Source organism: Gossypium hirsutum, chromosome D13 (genome assembly GCF_007990345.1).
Source record: "Gossypium hirsutum isolate 1008001.06 chromosome D13, Gossypium_hirsutum_v2.1, whole genome shotgun sequence".
NCBI classification, from domain to species: domain Eukaryota; kingdom Viridiplantae; phylum Streptophyta; class Magnoliopsida; order Malvales; family Malvaceae; genus Gossypium; species Gossypium hirsutum.
In genome coordinates, this window is record NC_053449.1 from 2719031 (window position 1) to 2741998 (window position 22968).

General features: G+C 30.5%; 1 protein-coding gene across 1 annotated transcript; it reads right to left on the bottom strand.

Annotated features, from left to right (window-relative positions):
* Positions 1-8930: 8930 nt before the first annotated feature.
* Positions 8931-12220, bottom strand: LOC107919829 (receptor-like kinase TMK3). The gene is made up of 2 exons (XM_016849210.2): positions 9782-12220; positions 8931-9698 (listed from the first exon to the last, which is right to left on the bottom strand). The coding sequence occupies exons 1-2, from the start codon at positions 11946-11948 to the stop codon at positions 9172-9174; spliced, it is 2694 nt and encodes an 897-aa protein (XP_016704699.2). The 5' UTR covers positions 11949-12220; the 3' UTR covers positions 8931-9171.
* Between the last annotated feature and the right edge of the window lie 10748 nt (positions 12221-22968).

Genomic DNA, 22968 nt, shown 5'->3' on the forward strand with positions numbered 1-22968 from the left:
AGCATATGTGTGCGTATATATATATGGTGATGACATAAGGTTGTTCAACGTGTAAGACCTGAAGAAAATACTAAAAAAAATCTAAAAAGAAGAATGAATGAGAAAAGGTTTGAATATTTGACCTTTGAATTTGATAAATACAAATTGAAACGGTAAAAGGGGTTAGAACTCGGTGAAGACAAATAATGTTGGCGGATTCTTAGAATAGATCAAAACTTTGAACCTCATTGTACGAGTCGCTGGATTGACTCCCTCCACCCGTCGCTCGTTCCTGGTCCAGCCATGTGACCGTGACTTTCTCTTTTTCCTATTTAATACATCTAAATTTAATAATTTCATGACTTAATCCAACCATGGGCGTAGTCGGATCGGTCCGTAAAATGAAAAATTTTTCATTTAGACTTTTTAAGATTTTTGAAAACTTAAATTAGTAAAGATAAAATTATACTTTTAACCCCTTAAAATGATAAAAAAAATAATTTAATTCATTAAAAATTATAAAGATACGAGTTATTCAAATAATGAAATCGTATTTTTACAATCATAAAAATTAAAATTTAATTTCGACCCCCTAAATTATTTTTTTTTACATTTGCCCCTGAATCCAACCTCGTCTTAAACACTTTTAACAAACAATATTTTTTATTATATTTATATAAAATCTTTAAAACTTGATCATACAATACTATAGTTTGAAAATCTCATGATTCAAACTAAGGAAACATTAATTATTACTCCAAGATAGAAGTGTTCATAATCCAAATTGCTTTGAGTTAAATTTGTTTATTGTTCAAAAATACAATATATAAATATAATTTTATATTAATATTTATATACAATTAGATGAACTGTTTGGAGGGGCCAAATCCGGCCTGAGTCCGGGCTTGAAATTTTTTTGAAAATGTTATGTCAAATAGAGGTGTTTATGGGCCGGGCCAGGATGGGTTCGGGCCGTGCCCAAAAAAATTCAGCCAGTGTCAAGGCCCGGGCTTGGCTCGGCCCGAAATATGGGCCTGAAATTTTGTCCAAACCAGGCCCAGGAAAAATTCTTAAGCCTGAGCCCGGTCCGGCCCATTTTTTAATAAACACTAAAAATTTATTTTAAAAATAAAAAATATATATTTATTATATTTGGTTCAGGCCGGGTTGGGCCCGGGTAAAAAAAGTAGTGCCCGAGGCCCAACCCATTTCCTAAAAGGGCCTCTTTTTTTGCCCAAATTCATATTTTGGGCGGGCCATCGGGCCGGTCATGACCGCCCGGCCCATGAACACCTCTAATGTCAATTAAGTTTTTCTTTTGAAATTTTATATTCAAGTTTTACATATATAAATTACGAGTGAGCTAAATTATTAAATTAATATTTATAATGATTAATTTTGATGACAAATATTAATACGATTGTAATGTAAATTAAAAAAAGACCATGTTGTAATTATGTTATGTTAAAATATGATTAATGATTGGGTGTTTTATTAAGATTTGGGGTCTGCGTTTCCACATTTGCATGGACCTAACGCGTCCTAAACGCGCATGCAAATTGCGGAGGAAATTGATATCGTTTATAATATGATTCACTATCCAATAATTTACGCGTTACCAAATTTATAGAAATACGGCGTTTGGGCCTCGTGTGGGGATAATTAATCTTGTATTGAAACGCGTAACAGTTAGCAAAGCGTTTTGCCCCCCTGACTACGCGTCTCCTAAAAAATATTTCTATTTTTAGTCCTGATCAAAAATATCATAAAAATTATTTCTTTTTTTAGTTTTCTTAGTAACCAAGTCATTTTCTAAATATTTTTCCAATTTTTATTTTGTGAAAAATAATTTAATTAATGAAAAGAAAAATGGCATATTAATTAATCTCTCTGGGATTTTTTTTACATTTTCTAAAACTGTATTTGAATAGAATTTACCAAGCCATTTGTTTATTATCTTTTATTTTGCTTAGCGACGTTGTCAATTTTTGAGTTAGCTATCGCCCGCCTTCTTCCTCTTCCATCAACCATTTTTTTTTCTTCTTCTCATTCATTACACATGTCTTTTTTATTTTTAGTTTGCAGATCTATTTTGTGTGTATCTTTGCTGTCTTCACAAGTTTTGATGGTCAGATAACGGTGTTTGTTCTTCGCTAAATCTCCACCAACCATCAGTAGTTTTTCTTGCAAAATGGGTGGCTCTTCGTCAACTTCTTAATTTGTTTCTGTTTTGAGAGTATTTCAAAATAATAAATGATTTCACGGGTTGATTTGGACTCGTGTTGTCTTAAGTTTTATATATTTTTTGTTTGTTTTTCCATTGTTTAATAAATCTTCAGTTTTAGAAGTTTTTGTCTGCTCTTGTAGCACGTTTTTTTAGTCTTGCTCATGTATGTAATCTTAGTTTTACAAGTGGTTTTAGGGATGATTTTGTTGTTGTCCTCTCTAGTTTGGTGAATGCTCGATTCTTTTGTAGATTTTTGCTCTCCGTTTTGGACCATCCGAAGCTGATTTCCTTATCGTATTAAATATTTGGAATCACTCCAGAGATGTCACGCTTAAGTTGTGACAAAGCCAATTGTCAATGTGTCGTAATGTTCTATTAATGCTGAGGCTAAAGCCTTTGTTGTGTCGATGGAGCTTGTCATTCGCCATCTACGACGAGCGTTCGCGCTTTTTAAAAAAAAAATTGTATTTGAACAATTCAAAAAAATTACTTTAATTAGTTTAAATATTTTTATTCAAATATTTCCAAAAAGTACATTTTGGAAATCTATCTTTCAAGAAATAAATAAACTTGTATTTTGAAAATTTAAGAAAATTCCACTCCTATAAATATAAATTAAAATAGTTTTACATATTATAATAACTTATGGTAAGATTAATATTTTAACAATTTAAGAATTTATCGATATATTTATATAAATTATACATGTAAAGTTTTGAATTAATCTGATATCTCAATCATATCAATCGAGAATGTCGTCGTATGAAGATATATTTAATAATTTATAATTTTTTATATGAAAAAATAACTTAAAATTCAATTCGATTTCTATAAATAGAATAAGAAATAAATTATCAAGTTAATCGTAGAAATTGTATGATATATATATATTCATATATGGCTGGAAATTAAAGAGCACAAAATTAGGGAGAAATGCATGGGAGGCAGATTGTCAGAGAAAAACGAACTACTTTATAGTTGCCAGTGCATGCATGCACGACTTTGATAAACACGTAGCGTGGTCATCACGAAGGAAATTACATAAAGTAAAAAAAACGAAATGTTTGATGGATTCGATTAAAAAATTATTAAGTATTCATGATAAATAATTTAATAATACAAGTTTAGTTCAATCTTGTTTAGTCCGGATCAAATGGTCCGATCTATTATTTTGAACGAATATCTCCATCGAATTAACTAGTTTGATTCGATTTCAAAATAAAATGGAAGGCAATGCATTTATAGTTTAAAGCTAGGTCAGATTTAGGTCGACTTTGTATTTGTTTGAGTTCGACTCGACTTAAAATATGAGTATCAAAATTTACTCTAATTCATCTATATTTCTAAATTATGTTCAACAATTAGAGCGATATTATTTTACGTTTACGTTCACGCCATGTTCTACTATAAGTTAGCAATAAACTAATTTCAATTAGTAATTTTAGCCACTCATATGACTGGTTTTGCGAAAGGAAACTACTAAAATAACTTTACAAATTATAAATAAATTATATTATTATTACGGTACTTTTTCCAAATTAAATTTTTTAAAAGCACTTTTCAACTACGACAGTAATACTAAACTACTCCTGCTATCATTTATAGCTCCAAAAGTACTTTTAACTCTAAAAACCTTTTCGAAAAATAATGAGAAACAAAACTTTAATCTTTCTAAACCTAACCTATAAAGCTATATTTATTATCCAAATCCAAGGCTAACCCAAGTTTACTTATTCTTTAATCCAACCCAAACCACTCATTCTATATCCTATATCCTATATCCATACCCAAACCATTAATCAATCCAACATTTTTCTTTAAAACAATGGATTATTATTATTAATCTACATTGAAAGCTGGCCCCAAAAATAGTGAAATCGTATTTTATTTTCTTCAAAAATCATAAAATTGAAAATTTTAAAAAAATTCCCTTAAAAAAAATTACAATTCAATTTAGCCCTCGATATAAAACATATTCATTCACCCTATTTAGAACACGATAGATTAATGAATTGAAAGTTGGGAATTTTATTATTAAATTAAATAACAGGAGAACTTTGTGTGTTGACTTGATGGTTAGGGTGTTCATCATTCCAGATGTGATTTGAGTTTGAGTCATGTTAGCTGTGTTGCTGATAGGGCTTTACCCTCCTCTTATAAATCAATTAGAAGGGGTGATAGTTATAGTATCGTGTAAAAGTATAGTTATTTTGTTACATAAATAACTATGGATTATGGTATTTGATGGTGCAGTTATTGTTGAAGAATTCATTGAAAATTATTAAGGGTTTGTTTGAACAGTACGGAGTAATCGAATGAAAGTGTAATAATTATGGATAGTAATTACACAAAATTCTAATTTTTCTAAATGTGTTTGGCTTATAGAGTGTAATTACAATATTGTAATTCCCTATGTCATGCTTGGTAGGACAAATTGTAATTATACAATTACATAATTTATAATTTTAAAAAAAATATTAATTACTATAATAGTAGAATGATAAAAATAATTTTTAAACGAGTAACAAAACTTAAATTTGAATCATCATATATATTATATTAATCTAAAAAAGTAGTTGATAATACGATTACTAAAAAAATAGCAAGAAAAATAAACATCATATGCAGTTTTATCTAATTGTTCTATTGCATATTCGTTGGATTATCTCCTCTTTAACATTTAATATATTCTCCTTATCATCATTTGTTGGTTCTTGACAGAGTTCATCATCGTCGGAATTTGAATTTGTGTCATTAAGGTTATCAAGATCTCCTTCTTTTATTTACTCTTCGAAGTATGAATCATCTCAATTCCACCTATTATTGAGTTATGAAATATGCAGCATGCTACTACATATGATCTATCTTTGTTTTTTTATGCTATATATAATGGTTATGTTGTTAATATGAGAAATGTTTTTTTAGAATAACAAATGTCTTCTCAACCACATTTCAAAGCCTTGAATGTTTCAAATAAAAGAATTCGTGAGTTGTCTATAGTACTTGTGCCTGACACCATTTTCTCAAATAGTATACCTCATGATATGGTGCAAAAAAAAAAACCATTTTCTATGCATAATTAACATCGACCTTATAATATTTAAGTTCACGTTCCAAATAGTTTATAGTTTTGATTATAAAACCTTATATAAACTTAATTTGAGGGGGGAACCTTATAAATTCTCACCTCCCCCTAAGAATTGAAAATTGTAATTAGGGTGTTCTAATTGCACCCAATTTTGTGAGACCCACAAACGAACTACATTTTGCATGTTTCTTTTGAAAAAGTCAACCTTCCCTCCATATATATTGATGCAAAGTCAAATAAAAAAAAGGTGTTAGTAATGTAAATGCTAATCAACTCCGCAAAATATGGCAATAACAAAGGGTTAGAAAACCCATTTTGGAAGTAAAATCTTTCATATTGCTTTTTTTTTTTTGTTATCAATTTTTTTAAAAAAATATTTAATTGATATTTTTTTAATAATATTGGGGTGGAGAGAGAAGTTAACAAAAATTGAAATTATCTATACTATATATAATATTTTTATTGAATTAATATCATAAATAAACTCGACACGATTAGACAATTACTTAAAAAGCTCTTTTTCTATGAAAATGATTTTACTAATGCATAAAATCATAACATCAAATAATAACTTACAGGAAACCCCAAAATATAAAAGGAAATATAAATTAGCCGATTGAGTTTTGGTTTGATTGACATGAATATTACTGTCAGATCCGATCTTGGGAGTCGTGGTGCGACTGTCAATGGCCCAAAAAACTTTTAAGGGTCTAAAATTTTTTTTACCAACGGTTAAAGAACCTAAAACCTCATTTTATTATTTCGCCTAGGCCCAAAAAATGTCAAGAACGGGCATGACTGTTATCAGTACAGGAAGATGTGAGTTCGAATGTGCTGAAACGTATTATCTTTCTACTTAATGGTTGAGTAATTCTAAATATTGTATCAAAAAGAGCAAATATAATCGGAACTTATAATAAAATTGTTTAAAAATGATAATAAAAAACATAAATTGAAAACACAAAGCAAATCCAATAAATCTACCAATAAATTTCGAGTCGTGAAGAGAGGTTACAAAAATGAAAAAAAAAAAGAAGAACAAAATGGAGTAAGGCCAAGGCACGTGGCATTGAAAGAGATTGAAGTATATTATTAAACGTGACCACAAGTAAGCACCAATCATATTCCAGCTCACATTTAGACCCACAAACACACTCACATGCACTCTCTCTATCACAATTTCTGCACTTCCAACCAAACCTCTTTAATCTAACTTCCTTCCACTTATCTTTGAAATAAAACTACCCTTTTATTGCGGCTTATAATTCCAAAAAGAAAAACAAATTATGGGTATTTTTTTTGAATATGTTTATATAATTTAAAGAAATTATAAACTATAATTCTTTTAACAATCTCATTATAGGTTTAGATTATATCCACTATAAATAGGGGAATAATGCGTTTTAGCGCACTCGAAACCACATCCTCATGTATAGACAACGATATCCATGCCAATTGAGCTAATACTCAATTAACAATACCCACTAGAAAATACTCTAAAAATTTGTTTATAATTTAATGGGTAAACTATAAAAATAGTCACTTTTGTTTGCCTCAGATTACATTTTAGTCACTTACGTTATCGTTTTGTTACGAAGTGATCACTCTACCGTTAAGCTCCATTACCTCCCTAACGGCGGTCCTACAAGGGAGTCCAAATGGGTTTTAAATGTCAACTTGGATATCATACGTGGCAGTTTAAATTAAATTTATTTAATTAGAAACATATTTTTTATCTCAGCAACTGGACATCCAAGTTAGCATTTAAAACTCATTTGGACTCCCACGTAGGACTGTTGTCAGGGAGGTAACGGTAGAGTGACCACTTCGTAACAAAACGATAATGTAAGCGACTAAAACGTAAAATTTTAAATATGAATAACTAAAATATAATCTGAGACAAATAAAAGTTACTAATTTTATAATTTACCCTGATTTAATTGGATAAGCTTGAGCATCCCTTATAGGATTGATGGGACAATCCACTATCCTTTCGGCTTTACTATTATTTCCCTTTTGGGATGCGAAAATGAAATCATTTGATGCCCATATCCCTTATTTTGGGTATAGGGTTACATGTGCAATATTATCATCAAATAGATATAGTAGGGTTTTCCAGCTCATCTTCTATAGCTTACAAAGAGTTACGTGTGAAATATACGCGCCACCATATTTACATACATATATAGTAGGGTTTATGCTTTTAACAAACAAGAACAAGTAATTTCAAGCATATGTAAATTCTATATATATATATATATTTAATAACGTTTATTATATGTTACATTGATGTTGAAATTTTTTACTTGTATAAATTATATCATTAATTATTTAATTATGAGTAAGTTTTTCTTTTTGTTTTGGCAATTAAATTAAAAAAATATATAATTTGGTCATTAACATTTTCAGAATTGTTTTTTTAGTCACCCAAATATATAGATTCTTTTAATTTTTAAATAACTTTGAGTATTTTTATAATTTTTATACAGAATGAGGGTCAAATTGACATAAAGTATAAAAGTTGAGGAGTAAAATTGTTATTATATCAACTAAAAAAGTGTCACTATTAGCCACTTAATGACTAAAAAAAACACTTTGGAAAAAATTAGCGATCAGATTATAACTTTTTTTTGGTTAAGTGATCAGAACGAAAATTTACTCGTATATTATTGAGCGACTAATGGTGAAATTTACTGTTTTTAATTTCACAAAGGAATTAAAAAGTTGTGTTTATTTTTTAAAAATATTTCCTAAAAGAAATTGAAGACGTGATAATTTCTTGATTTAAAAGAACTCCATAGTCACCTAACCAATAATATTTTCTTCGCTTGTTTCCAACAACTACTTGATTCAAATAATGAAATGAGTTCACATTGATTTAGTTTTTTTTATGTTTAAAAATCTTGATTGATATTATATTAGAAATTTAAATCCAAGACTCTTCTCCTGCTCTACAAATGGCAAGAAAAATAAATGATTGTAGGGAGTAATTTAAAAAAAAAAAACCAGAAAATGAAGGGAAGGATGATATTGGATTTGAGTAATTAAGTCAAAAGATGATTATATAAATAAATCATGCTGATGATTGGGTTTTGTTATAATAATAAAGACATTGCCCTGCCCACGTTAATTATCTGTGTCAGGGCGTGGAGAATATTGTAGGCAACTAACACAGCTGGCATGCATTCCCATGTCCACTCTCTCGACCACACGTGGCATATCATGCATAAATCAGACAAAACCAACGACATAGATTTTTCGGACATTCGTGACTGCGCCTTGATGAGCTGTTCGCCTCATTCTCCTCTCACATCATCCCCCTTCTTTTTACCTAAAAGGCTTAAGTACGTGAGTGAAACACAGAAAGGAATATATCATCCAATCGGGAGATTTTTTATATGAAATGTTTAGTAGATTAAGGGTGTGGCGGTGCAAAAGATAAACCTCATTAATGGGGTTGGTTGACTGGTTTGATTACCATTCTTATATTTTTATAAATACGAGTTTGAGTTCCTCAATTTCTGGTAGAATGAGCATGGTCAGACATGCAACAAAGTATGACCGTCCATGTCAAATCTGTTCTGCAACTATCAAACTTGTCAAACAAGAAACGAAATGAACAGCCACCAGCAGGAATAGACATGCAAGATACGTCGTTACTCGATTGCATTTCGATAACTTGTACAATACATTCGAAAATTTCAGTTGTTCAAACTACTGAGATAAATAAATGGGAGAAAGAAACCATCTCTGACAAACTATAACTGATGAGAGCAAAGATTGTAATGGGAAATGAAGTAGAAGGAATGAACAAACCCAAACATCTTGGAACAATCGATTTGACACTAGAAACTTGCGTTGTTGTTCTTTGTGTCTTTCATCGGGCATCAGCTGATGCGAATGAATCAGCAAAACCTGGCGGCCTGCATGGTATGCTGGTCTGTGTAGTGTCTGTACTGCCCAGAAATGATGAGGAGTCATCCACACTGCTGTTCCCCTCGAAGGCTTGCCACTTTTTCAATGCCTGGGGTAAAGTTAATTCAAGGTCAATGCCATAGATGTCATCCGAATCGGGTTCTGCTGGTTTCCAGAGCTCTGCTAGTGATGACAGCACATTGACCGCATGGCTCATATCTGGCCTCTGGTAGGGCTCCCTAGCACAACAGTGGCCAGCAAGCTCAGTCACTGTGCTAACACTGGCTAGCGTTTCCTCATCAAGCTGGATTGTTTCGTCAATGGCCTTCCGGAATGTGTCTTTGTTCATGTGCATCCGACGGAACCATGACACAAGGTGCATGCTTTCCTCGGGCTGAGTTTCATCAAGTGCCCTTCGGCCTGAGATCAATTCCATGAGGATCACACCAAAGCTAAATACATCTACCTTCGTGGTTACTCGTCCAGTAACTGCCAAAATGCAAGCAATGTTAGTTCTAATGCCAGAAACTCAAGGAACTTGAAATATTTGTATCGAACTAAAACCCAATTACCTGCATACTCCGGTGCCAAATACCCAAAGGTTCCTGCTAGCCTTGTTTCAATTGACTGTTTGCCATCCACAGGAGCTAGACGGACCAAGCCAAAATCTGCAACCTTGGCACGCATATCATCTCCGAGAAGAATATTTGATGGCTTAAGATCTCGATGAATGAAACTCTGTTGTGCCAGACCATGTAGATACTCAACACCTCGAGCGACATCTAGGGCAATTGTAAGTCGTCTAGTCCATTCAAGTGGTTTCAGTCCTTCATGTTTCCAGTTGAATAGGTGCCGACTAAGGGTCCCTTGAGGCATATATTCATATACAAGAAGCCTCTCATTTCCATCCAAGCAATATCCAAGAAGTGCGACTAAATGGCGGTGACGAACCTTAGTAAGAACTGCAATCTCGGACTTAAACTCGGCCAAACCCTTCTCGCTCACAACACTGGACTCCATCCTTTTCACCGCAATCTTTGTCCCATCATGTAATTCCCCTTTGTAAACTGTCCCAAAACCACCCCTTCCTAGCACATTTTCCTCACTGAAATTATTTGTCACATCCCTCAAAACTTGAATCGAGATCACCATGTTGCCAGCCTCAACCAAGTGAACATCAGTTGGTCCACTGCTTGAGTGGCTGAAAGTTTCACTTCCACCAGTGACGCTCGATCCAGCAACGGTGATTTTAACTCCATCTTGGTCACCGGAATGATGAGGATGTATGACTACAGTAGCTGGACTCCGCACTTTACTGGTACGCTTTCCTTTTCTAGCATACAAACAGATACCCAAAACAAGAAGACTCAAGCCACCAACTGCACCAATTGCAGAACCCACAACTGTCCCCGTATTCAATTTCTTTTCACCATTTCCAGAGGAACTACCGCCGCCGCCGCCGCCGCCAGGAGATCCACCAGGGGACTTGCCAGATGGTGGAGAAGCCATTTCTTTTCCTATATCAGGGTTACCAGCAGTTATCACCGCCACATTTTGCCTGAAAGGTGGTACTTTTCCATGTAGCCTGTTGTTCGAAACATCTAATCGAACAAGCTTTGGCAATGTAGTGAGCTCTGTCGGTATCGTGCCGGTAAGATTATTACCGGAAAGATCCAAAGTTGTCAAGGAATCAAGCTTCGCAAAATTACTAGAAATAGTACCAGTAAGCCCTTTTTTTGCAAAAAGGATAGACACAATATTTCCTTGAACACATGAAATACGTAACCAGTCATTACAAGGATCATTCCCCTTCCAATTATCAGCAAAATTCTCTGGATAACCAAAAGCTTCCATTATAGACAATAAAATAGTAACACGTTCATCACAAGCAACACCAGGATCATCCAAGCAAAATCTATTACTACCAGCCCTCATATCTAGAATTACACCATCAGCAAATTTAGGGGTTGGTCCTTGAAGTTTATTATTAGTCAAATTCACGATATAGAGTGACTTTAAGTTAATCAAAGACGAAGGAACAACACCAGTGAGCTGATTATCCCTCAAACTCAAATTGCTCAACTGAGTCAACATTGAAAAATCAGGCAAGGGACCTGTAAACTGGTTCATATTCAACCATACCTCTCTTAAAGAAGACATGTTCTGTATCACTTCAATTGTCCCATTCAACCTCTGCCCATTGGCCCAGAAAGACTGAATCATGGAACCCGCTAAGGATGCAGGCAATTCACCTTCAAGGTTGTTCATGGCCACATGCAAATCTGTCAAGCCTGGATCGAGGTAAATAGCGGTTAACGAGGTTAAGCCAGTGAAGAAATCAGAAGGGAAAGATGAGAAATTGTTGTCATGGAAGTTGGCTTCTTCCAACAGGCTTAACCCAGCAAGGCTGGGGATGGGTCCACTGATTTGGTTGTTCATGACTTCAAAGACTTTAAGCTGAGACAGGTCTTTGAGATCAGGGGGAAGGGTTCCACCAACGTTTTTGCTGGGAATTTGAATCCGGGTGATCCTCTGGTTTTCACAGCGAACGTTGGTCCATTGGCAAGGGTCAGGGTCAGACCAATCGAGCGAAGAAGGGAGCTTTAGGCTGGTTTTGAGCTTTCCCATGACTGAAGAATCAGGGCCGGATTGAGAAGAGACATGTAAAGCAAAGAAGCAAAGAACTGAAAGAAACCCAAAAAGAAAACAACCACCCCCAAAGGGAAGGGTATTCGCCATTGTTGTTCCTCGCGTTTGTTTTTTTCTTGGGAAAATTGAGAGAGGAAGTGAGGGAATCTGAAGGAAAAAAAGTTGGGAACTTTATGATGGCGTTGGCTAGATGGGTTTGATGAAGGGTTTTTGAGGCATTGATGATATGATGAAAAAAAAAAAAAAAGAGTAATAAGGCATAAGAGGAGGGAATTAAAAAGGAAGGAAAGGAGGAGAGAGAAATAGAAAGAGCGGTGATTGCGAGTCTGAAACGGCGGGGACACTTGGATACACATACACATAAAAAAAAATGGTCAATTCAATTAAAGATATAAATTTAAAAAAAGAACTCAATATTTTAACAATTAACTTTTATAAATTTTTAATTAATTTATTTTGGTTTTGAGTAATGTGGATCAAAATAATACATTTAAAATACTTTAGAGTTTTTTTGGATGAACGATGCGTTTATATATAATTAGTATATAAGTGACGATGATGATAAAATTAAATGATTATAACGCGAGACAAAAAAAAATTAAGTGCGCTGAACTCCTTACATAATGTCTATTGTATCACTATATATATAAATTTTAAAAATAAAAATATTTTTTTTTCTAAAATAAAAATAATTGGTACATATAAATTGGGTCCTACCTACTTAAAGGAGTTCTAGAATTGTAGGATGTATATCCCTTCCTTATTCTTTTTCATCCTCTTCTTTTTAAGGTATTTTAATTTTTCTAAAAAATATTTTTTAAAAAATTAATTTGTAAAGAAATCCTCCTAAATCAATTATATTAATACCTTTCCGTTTTTAATTAGCTTAGTAGTAAATGATAAAAAATCTATTTTGTATTTATTATAAGTTCTGATCATATCTATTATTTTTAATACAATGTCTAGAATTATCCATAACCACTCTTCAACTCTAAAATAGGGAATAATGCGCTTCAACACACTCAAATTCACGTCCTCCTGTACTGACAACAATACTTATACTAGTCAAGCTAATACTCATTTAATAAAATTCCCTTTTTTAATAAAAAAAAACTAGAACAAATAGGTGAAGAACAAGCAAATAATTATTTTTATTTTGTAAATAAAATCCAAAATTTAGATAAAATCATAAGGAAATAAATCACAGTGAATTAGGATGGTCCAGTGGTAATATTCCTAGAGCAGTTGGGTATAGTAGGAAATTAACATTATGATTCTAATATCAATTTTCTATTTAAATCCCACATTTTGTTTACAATTTTATAGGATTTAGGTATGCCATAAATACTTATTTTTTTATAATAAATACTTTTTATAACAGTTACCCGTCGTAATAATATTTTGCTATAATAATTAAATTTTTAGAAGAATCGAAATTTTTTTTATTTTAACTTTTTTATAATAAATTTTTACTTATAACAACTATATTTATAGTTATGAAATACAATTTTTTTATTACACTAGTTTTCTATTATAATATATAATATGGTCTAAATTTTTTAAGTAAAATTATAGTTATTTTAGATAAGCAAATGAAAGCTATCTCAGTTAAAATATTTTTTCAATAAGATGATTAAATTTCACGTGAAGAAATTTATTAATCATATTTTATTAAATGAAAATAATCTTTCATGAGTAGAATTAAAGACATCAATTCAAGAAGTTATTAAGTTTTCTAATTAAATATTCTACTATGAATTTGGAATATTATAAACTTATAAATTGATTATTTGAATTCAGTAACTCGATAAATTAATTAATTAAATTTAATAACTCATACTGATTAATTGAACTTGTAGATTTATGAACTTTATAATTAACCATGTGAAAAAATATAAATACGTATTTTAATTTTATTGATTTGATTCCCACTTTTTTTTTAATATGGTTCTCACTTTATTTATTTGATAAAAATTCACAATATAAATTCTATTGTAAGTTTACAACAATTATCTCTTTCTGTATAACAAACAAAATCTAGGCAAATAAATGGGTTGTTATAGATAGAGTTGTCCATGGGTCGGGCTAGGCTAGGTTCGAGTCGGGCCCTAACAAAATTTTAGGCTCAGTTAAAAAAATGGGCCTAATTTTTTACTCAAACCTAGCCTGGATAAAAATATTAAAATTCGGGTCCTGCCTGACCGTATTAAAAATTTTTATTTGATTTTTATATGAAAATTTAAAATATATATAATACATCAAAAATAGTAAAAATATTAAAATGAATGTTTCTCAACAGATTGAAAATAAATTAAAAAGAAACCCTTTATACTTAAATAATATTAAGATAGATGCAACTTAATAAGCCTCTAAATTAGTAATAAAATTAACAATAAAATAAGAGTTATACAATATCCAAACAATAACAAGAAAATAGTAACAACATAATAGTGAAATGACAACAAAACAGTGAGAAAATAACAGTAAAATAGTGGAAAACAACAGCAAAACAACAATTTTTTTTTTTGTAAAGTCAAGTTAGGCCCAAAAAACTTTACCCGAGGCCTGGCTTGTTTTCTAAATGGACCTTATTTTTTGTCCAAACCCATTTTTCAAACCTATATTTTTATTCAAATCCTTTTACTTTTTGGGCAAAACTTCAGGTCGAATCGAGTAGCCCGACCCATAAATAAGTCTAATTATAAAGAGGGTTGATTTTATATGAAAATAGGAATAACATTTATCATATATATTTTAAATTTAAAGTATTTTTTTATATTTATAAACTTACTTTTAGCTTAATTTACATCACAAGGTAATCACTATATTCACAAATACAAAGACTTTCACACATTAGTATTATTAAAATGTAAGAAAATAGAACTATTAAAATATAATAATAAAAGTTTTCAATATTTTTAATTGAATTTTAATTCATTTAACATCGTTATTGATATAACAATTTAGATAATATTAATTTAAATATGTCTAAATATGCAATTATTTTTCGATTTAAGAGTTGGAAACATCGAAACATTATGCATGAGGTATCAGATAATAACATAATTAGATAATAATTAAATAAATGTAAATTGTTGTGGTGATTATTAGCAAACCCATCATGTGAATGTGGTAAATCAACGCGTTTATTTAAGTGCTTCCAGCCCCTACAGCATTCAAATCACATTTAAACCAATAAGATTACACCACACTTACCATATAACCCAAACTTTATTATAAAAATTAAATATGATTTTAGATCATGTTTGATGTTCTTTCATGCAACGTGACGTTTGATATATATCGGAAGGCATTGATTAAAATTTCATAAAATTTATAAAAATTATATTATCAAGTTTGGTTTAGTAAGTACGTTCCTAAGAATGTAATGATAGTTTATGAATGTATTATTATTATATAAATTTATCCTACGTATATTTTTCAAATATAATAATGCATGTATATATAATACATGCAAAAAATTCGTTAAAATAATAAAGAAAATCAAATAGTAAGACAAGAGAAGAAGGCAATATCTTCTTCTTCTTCTTTTATGTTTATTAATAGACTAACAGTCTAAACCGGTATAAGATAGGGTTAATTTTTGTTTTAATGTATTTTTTTACTTTCTAATCTAAACTTTCCCACCTCTTTTATCGTGAAAATCATATGTTTATTAATAGACTAACAGTCTAAACCGGTATAAGATAGGGTTAATTTTTGTTTTAATGTATTTTTTTACTTTCTAATCTAAACTTTCCCACCTCTTTTATCGTGAAAATCATGTTGTTGAGGAAGTAACTTTCAAAGGAAAGTAAATAAAATTTGACAGACTAAACGTTGAAATCGCTTTCCAACTGATTAAATTATTATAAAATAATGAAGACTTTAATGATTTGAGTTCCAATTCGGGATAAACTTTTGATAATTTCGCAACTAAACTGCAAAAGTTCGAATAAATTAAATATTGTATAAAAATAAAATTCAAAATATATAATAAAATAATAGTTTTAAGCAAATAGATCATTTGGGAGTAAAATCATTACAACCCATTATCTAAACTTTGTTAAAGCTTTGGGCCTATAGTTTAGTAAAGCCCTACAATAATTGATAGCCCTAGTAATATTTTAATGTCTTAATTTAATTATTTAAAACTTTTTACAAGATTTATATATATTTTTTATTTCTCAAGTTATCTATCGGAGCGAGCCCAGTAACTAATCTTCCGCATTCTGTAAGTCCATTAAGATTTAATTATTTTAAATTAAGATTACTTTGATTATTCCATTTTTTAACAATCTCATTATATGTTCTGACCATATCCGTTATTTTTAACATAATGCCTAGAACTACCCATAGTTCCTCCCAAACCCATAAATAAGAGGATAATGCGTTTTAGCGCATTCGAACCCACGTCCGGCTGGATAAACAATAATAACTATACCAATTGAATTAAAACTCAATCAACTAGCTTCCCCTGTCTTATTTTAACCATCTATATTCTCTAAACATGCAATTAATGAAATAATAATAAAGAATAATTTCATCAATTTATTTATGAAAAAATATTAAATTCAAGAGATAATTTGACTTGTAAGCAACAAAAAAAGAAGAAGTTAAATTAAACAATATTATTTCTAAAAACCCCAAATCGGCAATTCGAAATTTGGGGAATAAATTTTTTAAAAAAAATTGGGGGTTGAATTAATAAATTAATCATGTTTGTAGGTGTATTTAATGCTATTAATCCACAGTTCATGCAGACACTGTCCGAGTTGAAAGTTTCTCTGTTTCAATTTTGTGGTCCAATTAGGGGTTTGATGCTTAAGCTGGACTGATATTATTTTGGTGCCGTCCTTCCATATCAAACAATATCAAAGCTTTGATGAAACATTAAATCAAATTTCTGTACATAGTCCTTATACTTTAATTTGGTATTTTTAGTCTCTGTACTTTTTAAAATTTTAGTCATCGCTAAACTATAGTTGTTAAATCCATTAAAATAAGTTATTCTATTTTCAAAATCTGACGCGGAATGTCACGATAGTTCGTTATTTCTACATATTATTCACTAAAAATTCAGTTAATGGATTAAAAACGGTCATTTGCATCAAAAATGAATTTTCGAGATTCGAAAAGTATGAGAACTTAGAATGATCCAATAAGAGAATATGGATTAAATTTAAAACTGTACACATAGTACAAGACTAGTAATTAAACTTAACCAAACAATGTTGTTCGAGTGGGGGCTAAATCCACAACTTTTACAAAATACAAGGACTGATAGCAGAATTTAACCAATATATATGTTATACATTTGTAGGCATCTTTTTTTTTTCTCTTTCAGAGTTTGTGGGTGTCATTACAATATATTGTTGGCCAGTTGCCATCTGTTCGTATTTGATTATATTCAAAATTAAAATAAGGACATATCCTTTTTGTGTGTATTTAAAAAAAAATATTCTTAATTTCTGGTTCGAATTTCATTTGATATTAATTATCAATTATTTGAAAATCTCGAAATTATTATTTTTGGAACAATTTCATTATAGATTTTGATTATATTGGCTGGAACTACTCATAGTCCATTCCCAACCCATAAATAAGAGGATAATGCACTTCAGTACACTCGAACTTACATCCTTCTACATTAACGATAATGCAGATACTAATCGAGTTAAGACTGAATCGGTAATCTCGAAATTAATTGAATTGGAAACAACCAAATATTGTGTACGTGTGACGTGAATCCCTCTAACAATAGTGTATTGTTGTGGTTGATTATAAAAAGAAAAGATAAAATTAAGGGGACAGTTTAAAATAATTTAGTATTAAATTGACTAACCAAACCTAACTTGTAGTTTGTTGTAATCATGTTTTAAAGATTGTTTGGTTTATTAAATCCCAATTATTGACATTCAAAATCATTGAAGTATGACTGGACTCAATTGACTGCATGTGCCGGCTCCTTCACATGAACATATAATGTGGGCCGATCACGAAGGTTATTGAAAAAGAGCTACAATTTACTATTGCGAAAGAGCGGTCCAAGGAGGTGAGACAAGAGAAAGTAAGGGAAATGGGTCTCGAATTCCACCTGATTTCAATATGGTCATTATTTGTGCTGCTACCTTACCAGAATTAAATCACATAGTTATGATCATTGAGGATGACAACAACTTAGTGGGCTACTCTATTGCTTTTTCTTCGAAAGATCTCATGCAAGCAATGAGAAGGGTTGGTACGTCTATGCATCAGATAACCAAGCGTGAGTTTTAAAGTGCGAAAAAAATAAGGTTGTGTCAAATCTTCAGGGCCGTTGTTGTCTAACATGGATTGATTTGGTGATTCGTCAGTTGGATAATCCTGATAATGGTTTAGGATAATCCACGACTGTCGCGATGCGTTGTTAGAAACAAATTGTTTGGAAGCGTTGCATTATGTTAAGGGTACTCTGATGATACAACAGCCGGATTCATATGCCATTCATGTCATCGGAGACCTGTTGTGTTGAGATTGGGATATTGGTATTAGGCATGTGCATCGAGAATACAATATGATGACTGATTGCTTAGCAAATGTTGCAAAAAGGAATGATTGTTGACTTTTACCCCTGATCCCAACCTTTTGATTTTGCTTTGAATGTGTTGCACGAGGATGTTACTGATTTATCTTTTCCTAAATTAATTGCTATGAAATAGCTTTTACCCTCCTTAATACAAAAAATCCGTCCACCATTGCTTAAACAATTAATTGCAGGGCTTCGAACAAAGTTTCAATTTTAAAATTGTTATTATTGGAAGGACTTTATTTGAATATTACCTTCAGTCAGGGCTATTAAAACCCTTTTGCTTGAAAAAAAAACCTATTAAAGCTCTTAATTTTAGTTTAGGTAAATGTTTTATATTTTTCTTTTATTTTTACTCGTCATTAGTTTATTAGTTACAAAGACTTCTTTACTAAACACTCGTATGTATGAGATTACAACTATTTTAACTTACTAAATTTAAATTTTTTGGTAGATTAAAAAAATATTCATTCACCTACCTCTCCTTTCCTCCTAAAATTGTCTTACTTTTCATGTTGGGTTGAATATTGGACTTGATTTCCATTCCATTAGCAGGCTCGACTTTAGAGGTTGTTTGAAAGTGTAGTCACCCAAAGTCCAAAATTAGAAAGGGCCCAAAAATTATTTTTTCAGTTTTTAATGTAGAAAAAAGAAATTCAGACTAAAATAAATAAATTAAATGCTCTCAATTTTTCAACATAAATGCTTCTTCTCGTAGGATCCCAAAAAAATTTCAGTTTTTATTATATTACATTTTATAATTTCTTTTTAAAATGATCCAATTTATTGTTTCACCTAGGGCCCAAAAATATTAAGAACAGACCTGTCTATTAGACAACAATTTAGCAAGGGAACTTAAGTTGATAAAAATTCCAAACTTGGCATCAAGATGGTGAGAGCATAATAAAAGCTCAAAATATTAGGAAAGAAGGTGAATGGTCTCATGCATTATAAGGTTCAGATTGTGTCTTCTCACTCGAACCCACGTCCTCCTGTATTGGCAACAATACCCATACTAATCGAACTAAGACTCAATCGCCATGTATAACATTGTTTTGCATTTCATCATTTTGATTTTTTTATGGCTTCCATCTTTCCCTGGATTCTAAATCAACAATCTTATTGCTTCTACTTTGAAAACAATTAAATATTAGAATTGCTTGTGGTTTGTTGTATAGAATTGGTTTTAAGGGCTAATAAAATCACCTAAGTTGCATTATATGGGATCACCTGAGTGTTAATGAAATTGTTTATGTTATAGGAAAGGCGATTCTAAATCCACAAACATTTTTCCTAATTACTTTGATGAATTTGATTTAAACTTGCTTAAATCAGTAATTATGCAAATCTTATGTCAGCATGGCTTGCTTCTCTTGACAAATGATCATGGGTCGGATCACTTCTTTACGTTTGAAGATTCATTTAAAAAGTAAAAGAATTTGAGAAAAAATATAAATCCGAAAATAGACTCGAATAAAAAATTATATCCAAATTGATAATTTAATTTTAAATCCATGAAATAAATTAATCCACTATCTCTTTTTAGGAATTTAGGGTGCACCTGTTGCTCGAGAAGAAGGATTGAGTTCAATATTTGAAAAAGTGCATTCTATGTTTGTTATTTTATTTTAAGGAGATTGAAATAAAATACTTTGAGAACGATGAATAAGAGTTTGAAATGATTAGTTATTTCTTAAAGCATACATTAGTGCTAGAGAAATAGACCTGATTATGGGTCAAGTCGCGTTGATGTAAAATTTTAGGCACGTTTTTTAAGTTTGGGTTTGACTTGGTCTGGAAAATGGGTTCAAAAGTCTATCCATGTTTGACCCAGAATAAAAATGTTAAACTTGAGCTCGACTCGACCCGTTAGTATTAAATTTTTTATATAAAAATAAATTTAAAAAATATAATACATAAAATACACTAAAAACATTAAAATAAATGTTTCCCAACAAATTAAAAATATATTAAAAAAAGCCTTTATATTTAAACAATATTAAGATAATTGCAACTTAATAAGTAATTGTCTTTAAAATAGTTACAAAATTAACAATAAAACAAGCCCCTCTATGTTATTCGCGCATTCAAATCAATCCCTCCTTTTTTATTTATTTCGAATCCGCCCCAAATTTTTGCCTTTTAATTTGATTTAGCCCTTTAAGCTTGCTATTTTATTTTTAATTAATTAATAATAATATTATATTATTATTGATATTATAATCAAATATTTGTACATTATATACTTATATTCTATATGTTGTATCCTATATACGTATTAATGTATTTTGTTATTACATACTAGAGGTGCTCATGGGCCGGGCTGGGTCGGGTTCGGGCCGGGCCCATAAAAAATTTCGGCCTGGGTCCTAGGCCCGGGCCTGGCCCGGCCCATTTTTATTTTAAAAATTAAATTTTTTTTAAAAAGTTTTAAAAATATTTTAAAATTTAAAAAAAAATTTAAAAAAGTATTTTAAAAATATTTTAAAATTAAAAAAATTAAAACAGTATGTAAAAAATATTTTAAAATTAAAAAAATAAATATATTTATTATATCAGGCCGGGCCGGGCCGAAAAAGTGGTGCCCGAGACCCGGCCCGTTTTCTAAACGGGTCTCTTTTTTTTGCCCAAGCCCATATTTCGGGCTTATATTTTTACCCAAACTCTCCCATAACGGCCTGCCCGGCCCATGAGCACCTCTATTACATACATATTTTAAAACATATACATATATATATACATATCTATATTTTATAATCTATGTATATATGCATGCATTTTATTATCTGAATATATACATACATATTTTAGGATATATATATAAGCATACATTTATCCCTTTATTATTATTTATGTACATATTTATGTATTGGCTTGGTCTGGAAAATGGGTTCAAAAGTCTATCCATGTTTAACCCAGAATAAAAATGCTAAACTCGAGCTCAACTCGACCCGCTCGTATTGATTTTTTTTATATAAAAATAAATTTAAAAATATAATACATAAAATACACTAAAAACATTAAAATAAATGTTTCCCAACAAATTGAAAATATATTAAAAAAGTCTTTATATTTAAACAATACTAAGATAATTGCAACTTAATAAGTAAATATTTCTAAAATAGTTACAAAATTAACAATCAAACAAGAGAGTTATACAATATCCAAACAATAAATACAAAATAATAGCAATATAATAGTAAATAACAATAAAACAGTAGAAAAAAGAGTTTAGACTGATTTAAGCTGAATTGAGTTTGGGCCAAAAAATCTTACATGTGGCCTAGCCCATTTAAATAATGAACTTTATTTTTTTGTCCAAACCTAATTTTTGACCGTATAATTTTTTAAACTCTCTCACTTTTAGATGAATCTTGAACAGATTACTTCCTCCATGATCAGGGATATAGAGAATCTGATAATTGGAATAAAAACTAGTGCCATGTGTGAAGAAGAATGATTGGATTTCATAGAAAAAAACTGTTGAGTTTTTCAAAGAAATCATTAATTATTTGAAATATTTTTTTTCTAAAGTCTTAAAAATAAACAATGAAATGATTAATATATTATATTTAATATATTACTATTACTTATAATTTCACTTTAAATAATGTCTATCCAAATTATTAATTAATTAATTCTTAGTCTAAAAACTAAAAATATTAATATAAGTATATTTTGGGATAATTCAAGATTTACTCTTATACCATGTATTTTCAGTTTGTTTGATTTAATATCTCTATCCAACTTTTGGTACTCCGATCTAATGGTGTTAAATTCCGACACATGTTAACACATGGACCTGAAAGAGTGTCATGTAGACTAGAGGAAAAGAGCTAAACAGTTCATAATGTTTTCCCTTTTCTTTTTTTTTTGTTTATAAGTATTCAGAATCACATTGGCAATGTGGCTGTTGCTCCCATTTTGATTCTCAATACTAGAACAACCCCCAACTTTGTTTCTTCTTCTTATTGATACACAAAGAACAAAGAGAGAAAAGGTTTACCAAAATCCCAAAAATCCTTTTTTCTTTTGTCTTTCAGTATACTACCCCATATTTGACAGACATTTGTCTATAACCCAAGTGTACGTTATATTCAAGTAATAAAATCTCGAGAATCCAAATTTGATCCATAAGAGAATTGATTAAAACTTACAATATTACAAGTATCATACTAGAACATATATTTAAATCTTAACTTTGAAATGATGTCGGAAATGAAAGTAGAAGCAAAAAAAAACTATAAATAAAATAAAAATCAACGGAATAAATTAACTAAAAATAAAATAAACAAATACTTGGGAGAAAATATATTGAGATTGGATGATTCACTCTTGGTGTCATATTGAGATTAAATTTTGGTACTCAATGTTATTACACAATTAGAATCCACACAAAATGGAGGTTCCAATTGGAAAAGTTAGCAATTTATGTTCAATAGGTCCAATATGATTGTCCAATAAGTGCAACAGTTTAACAAATAAATCCATAAGTAAAGGATGGTGCAATACGAAAATTCAACGTTCAATTCAAAAATATAA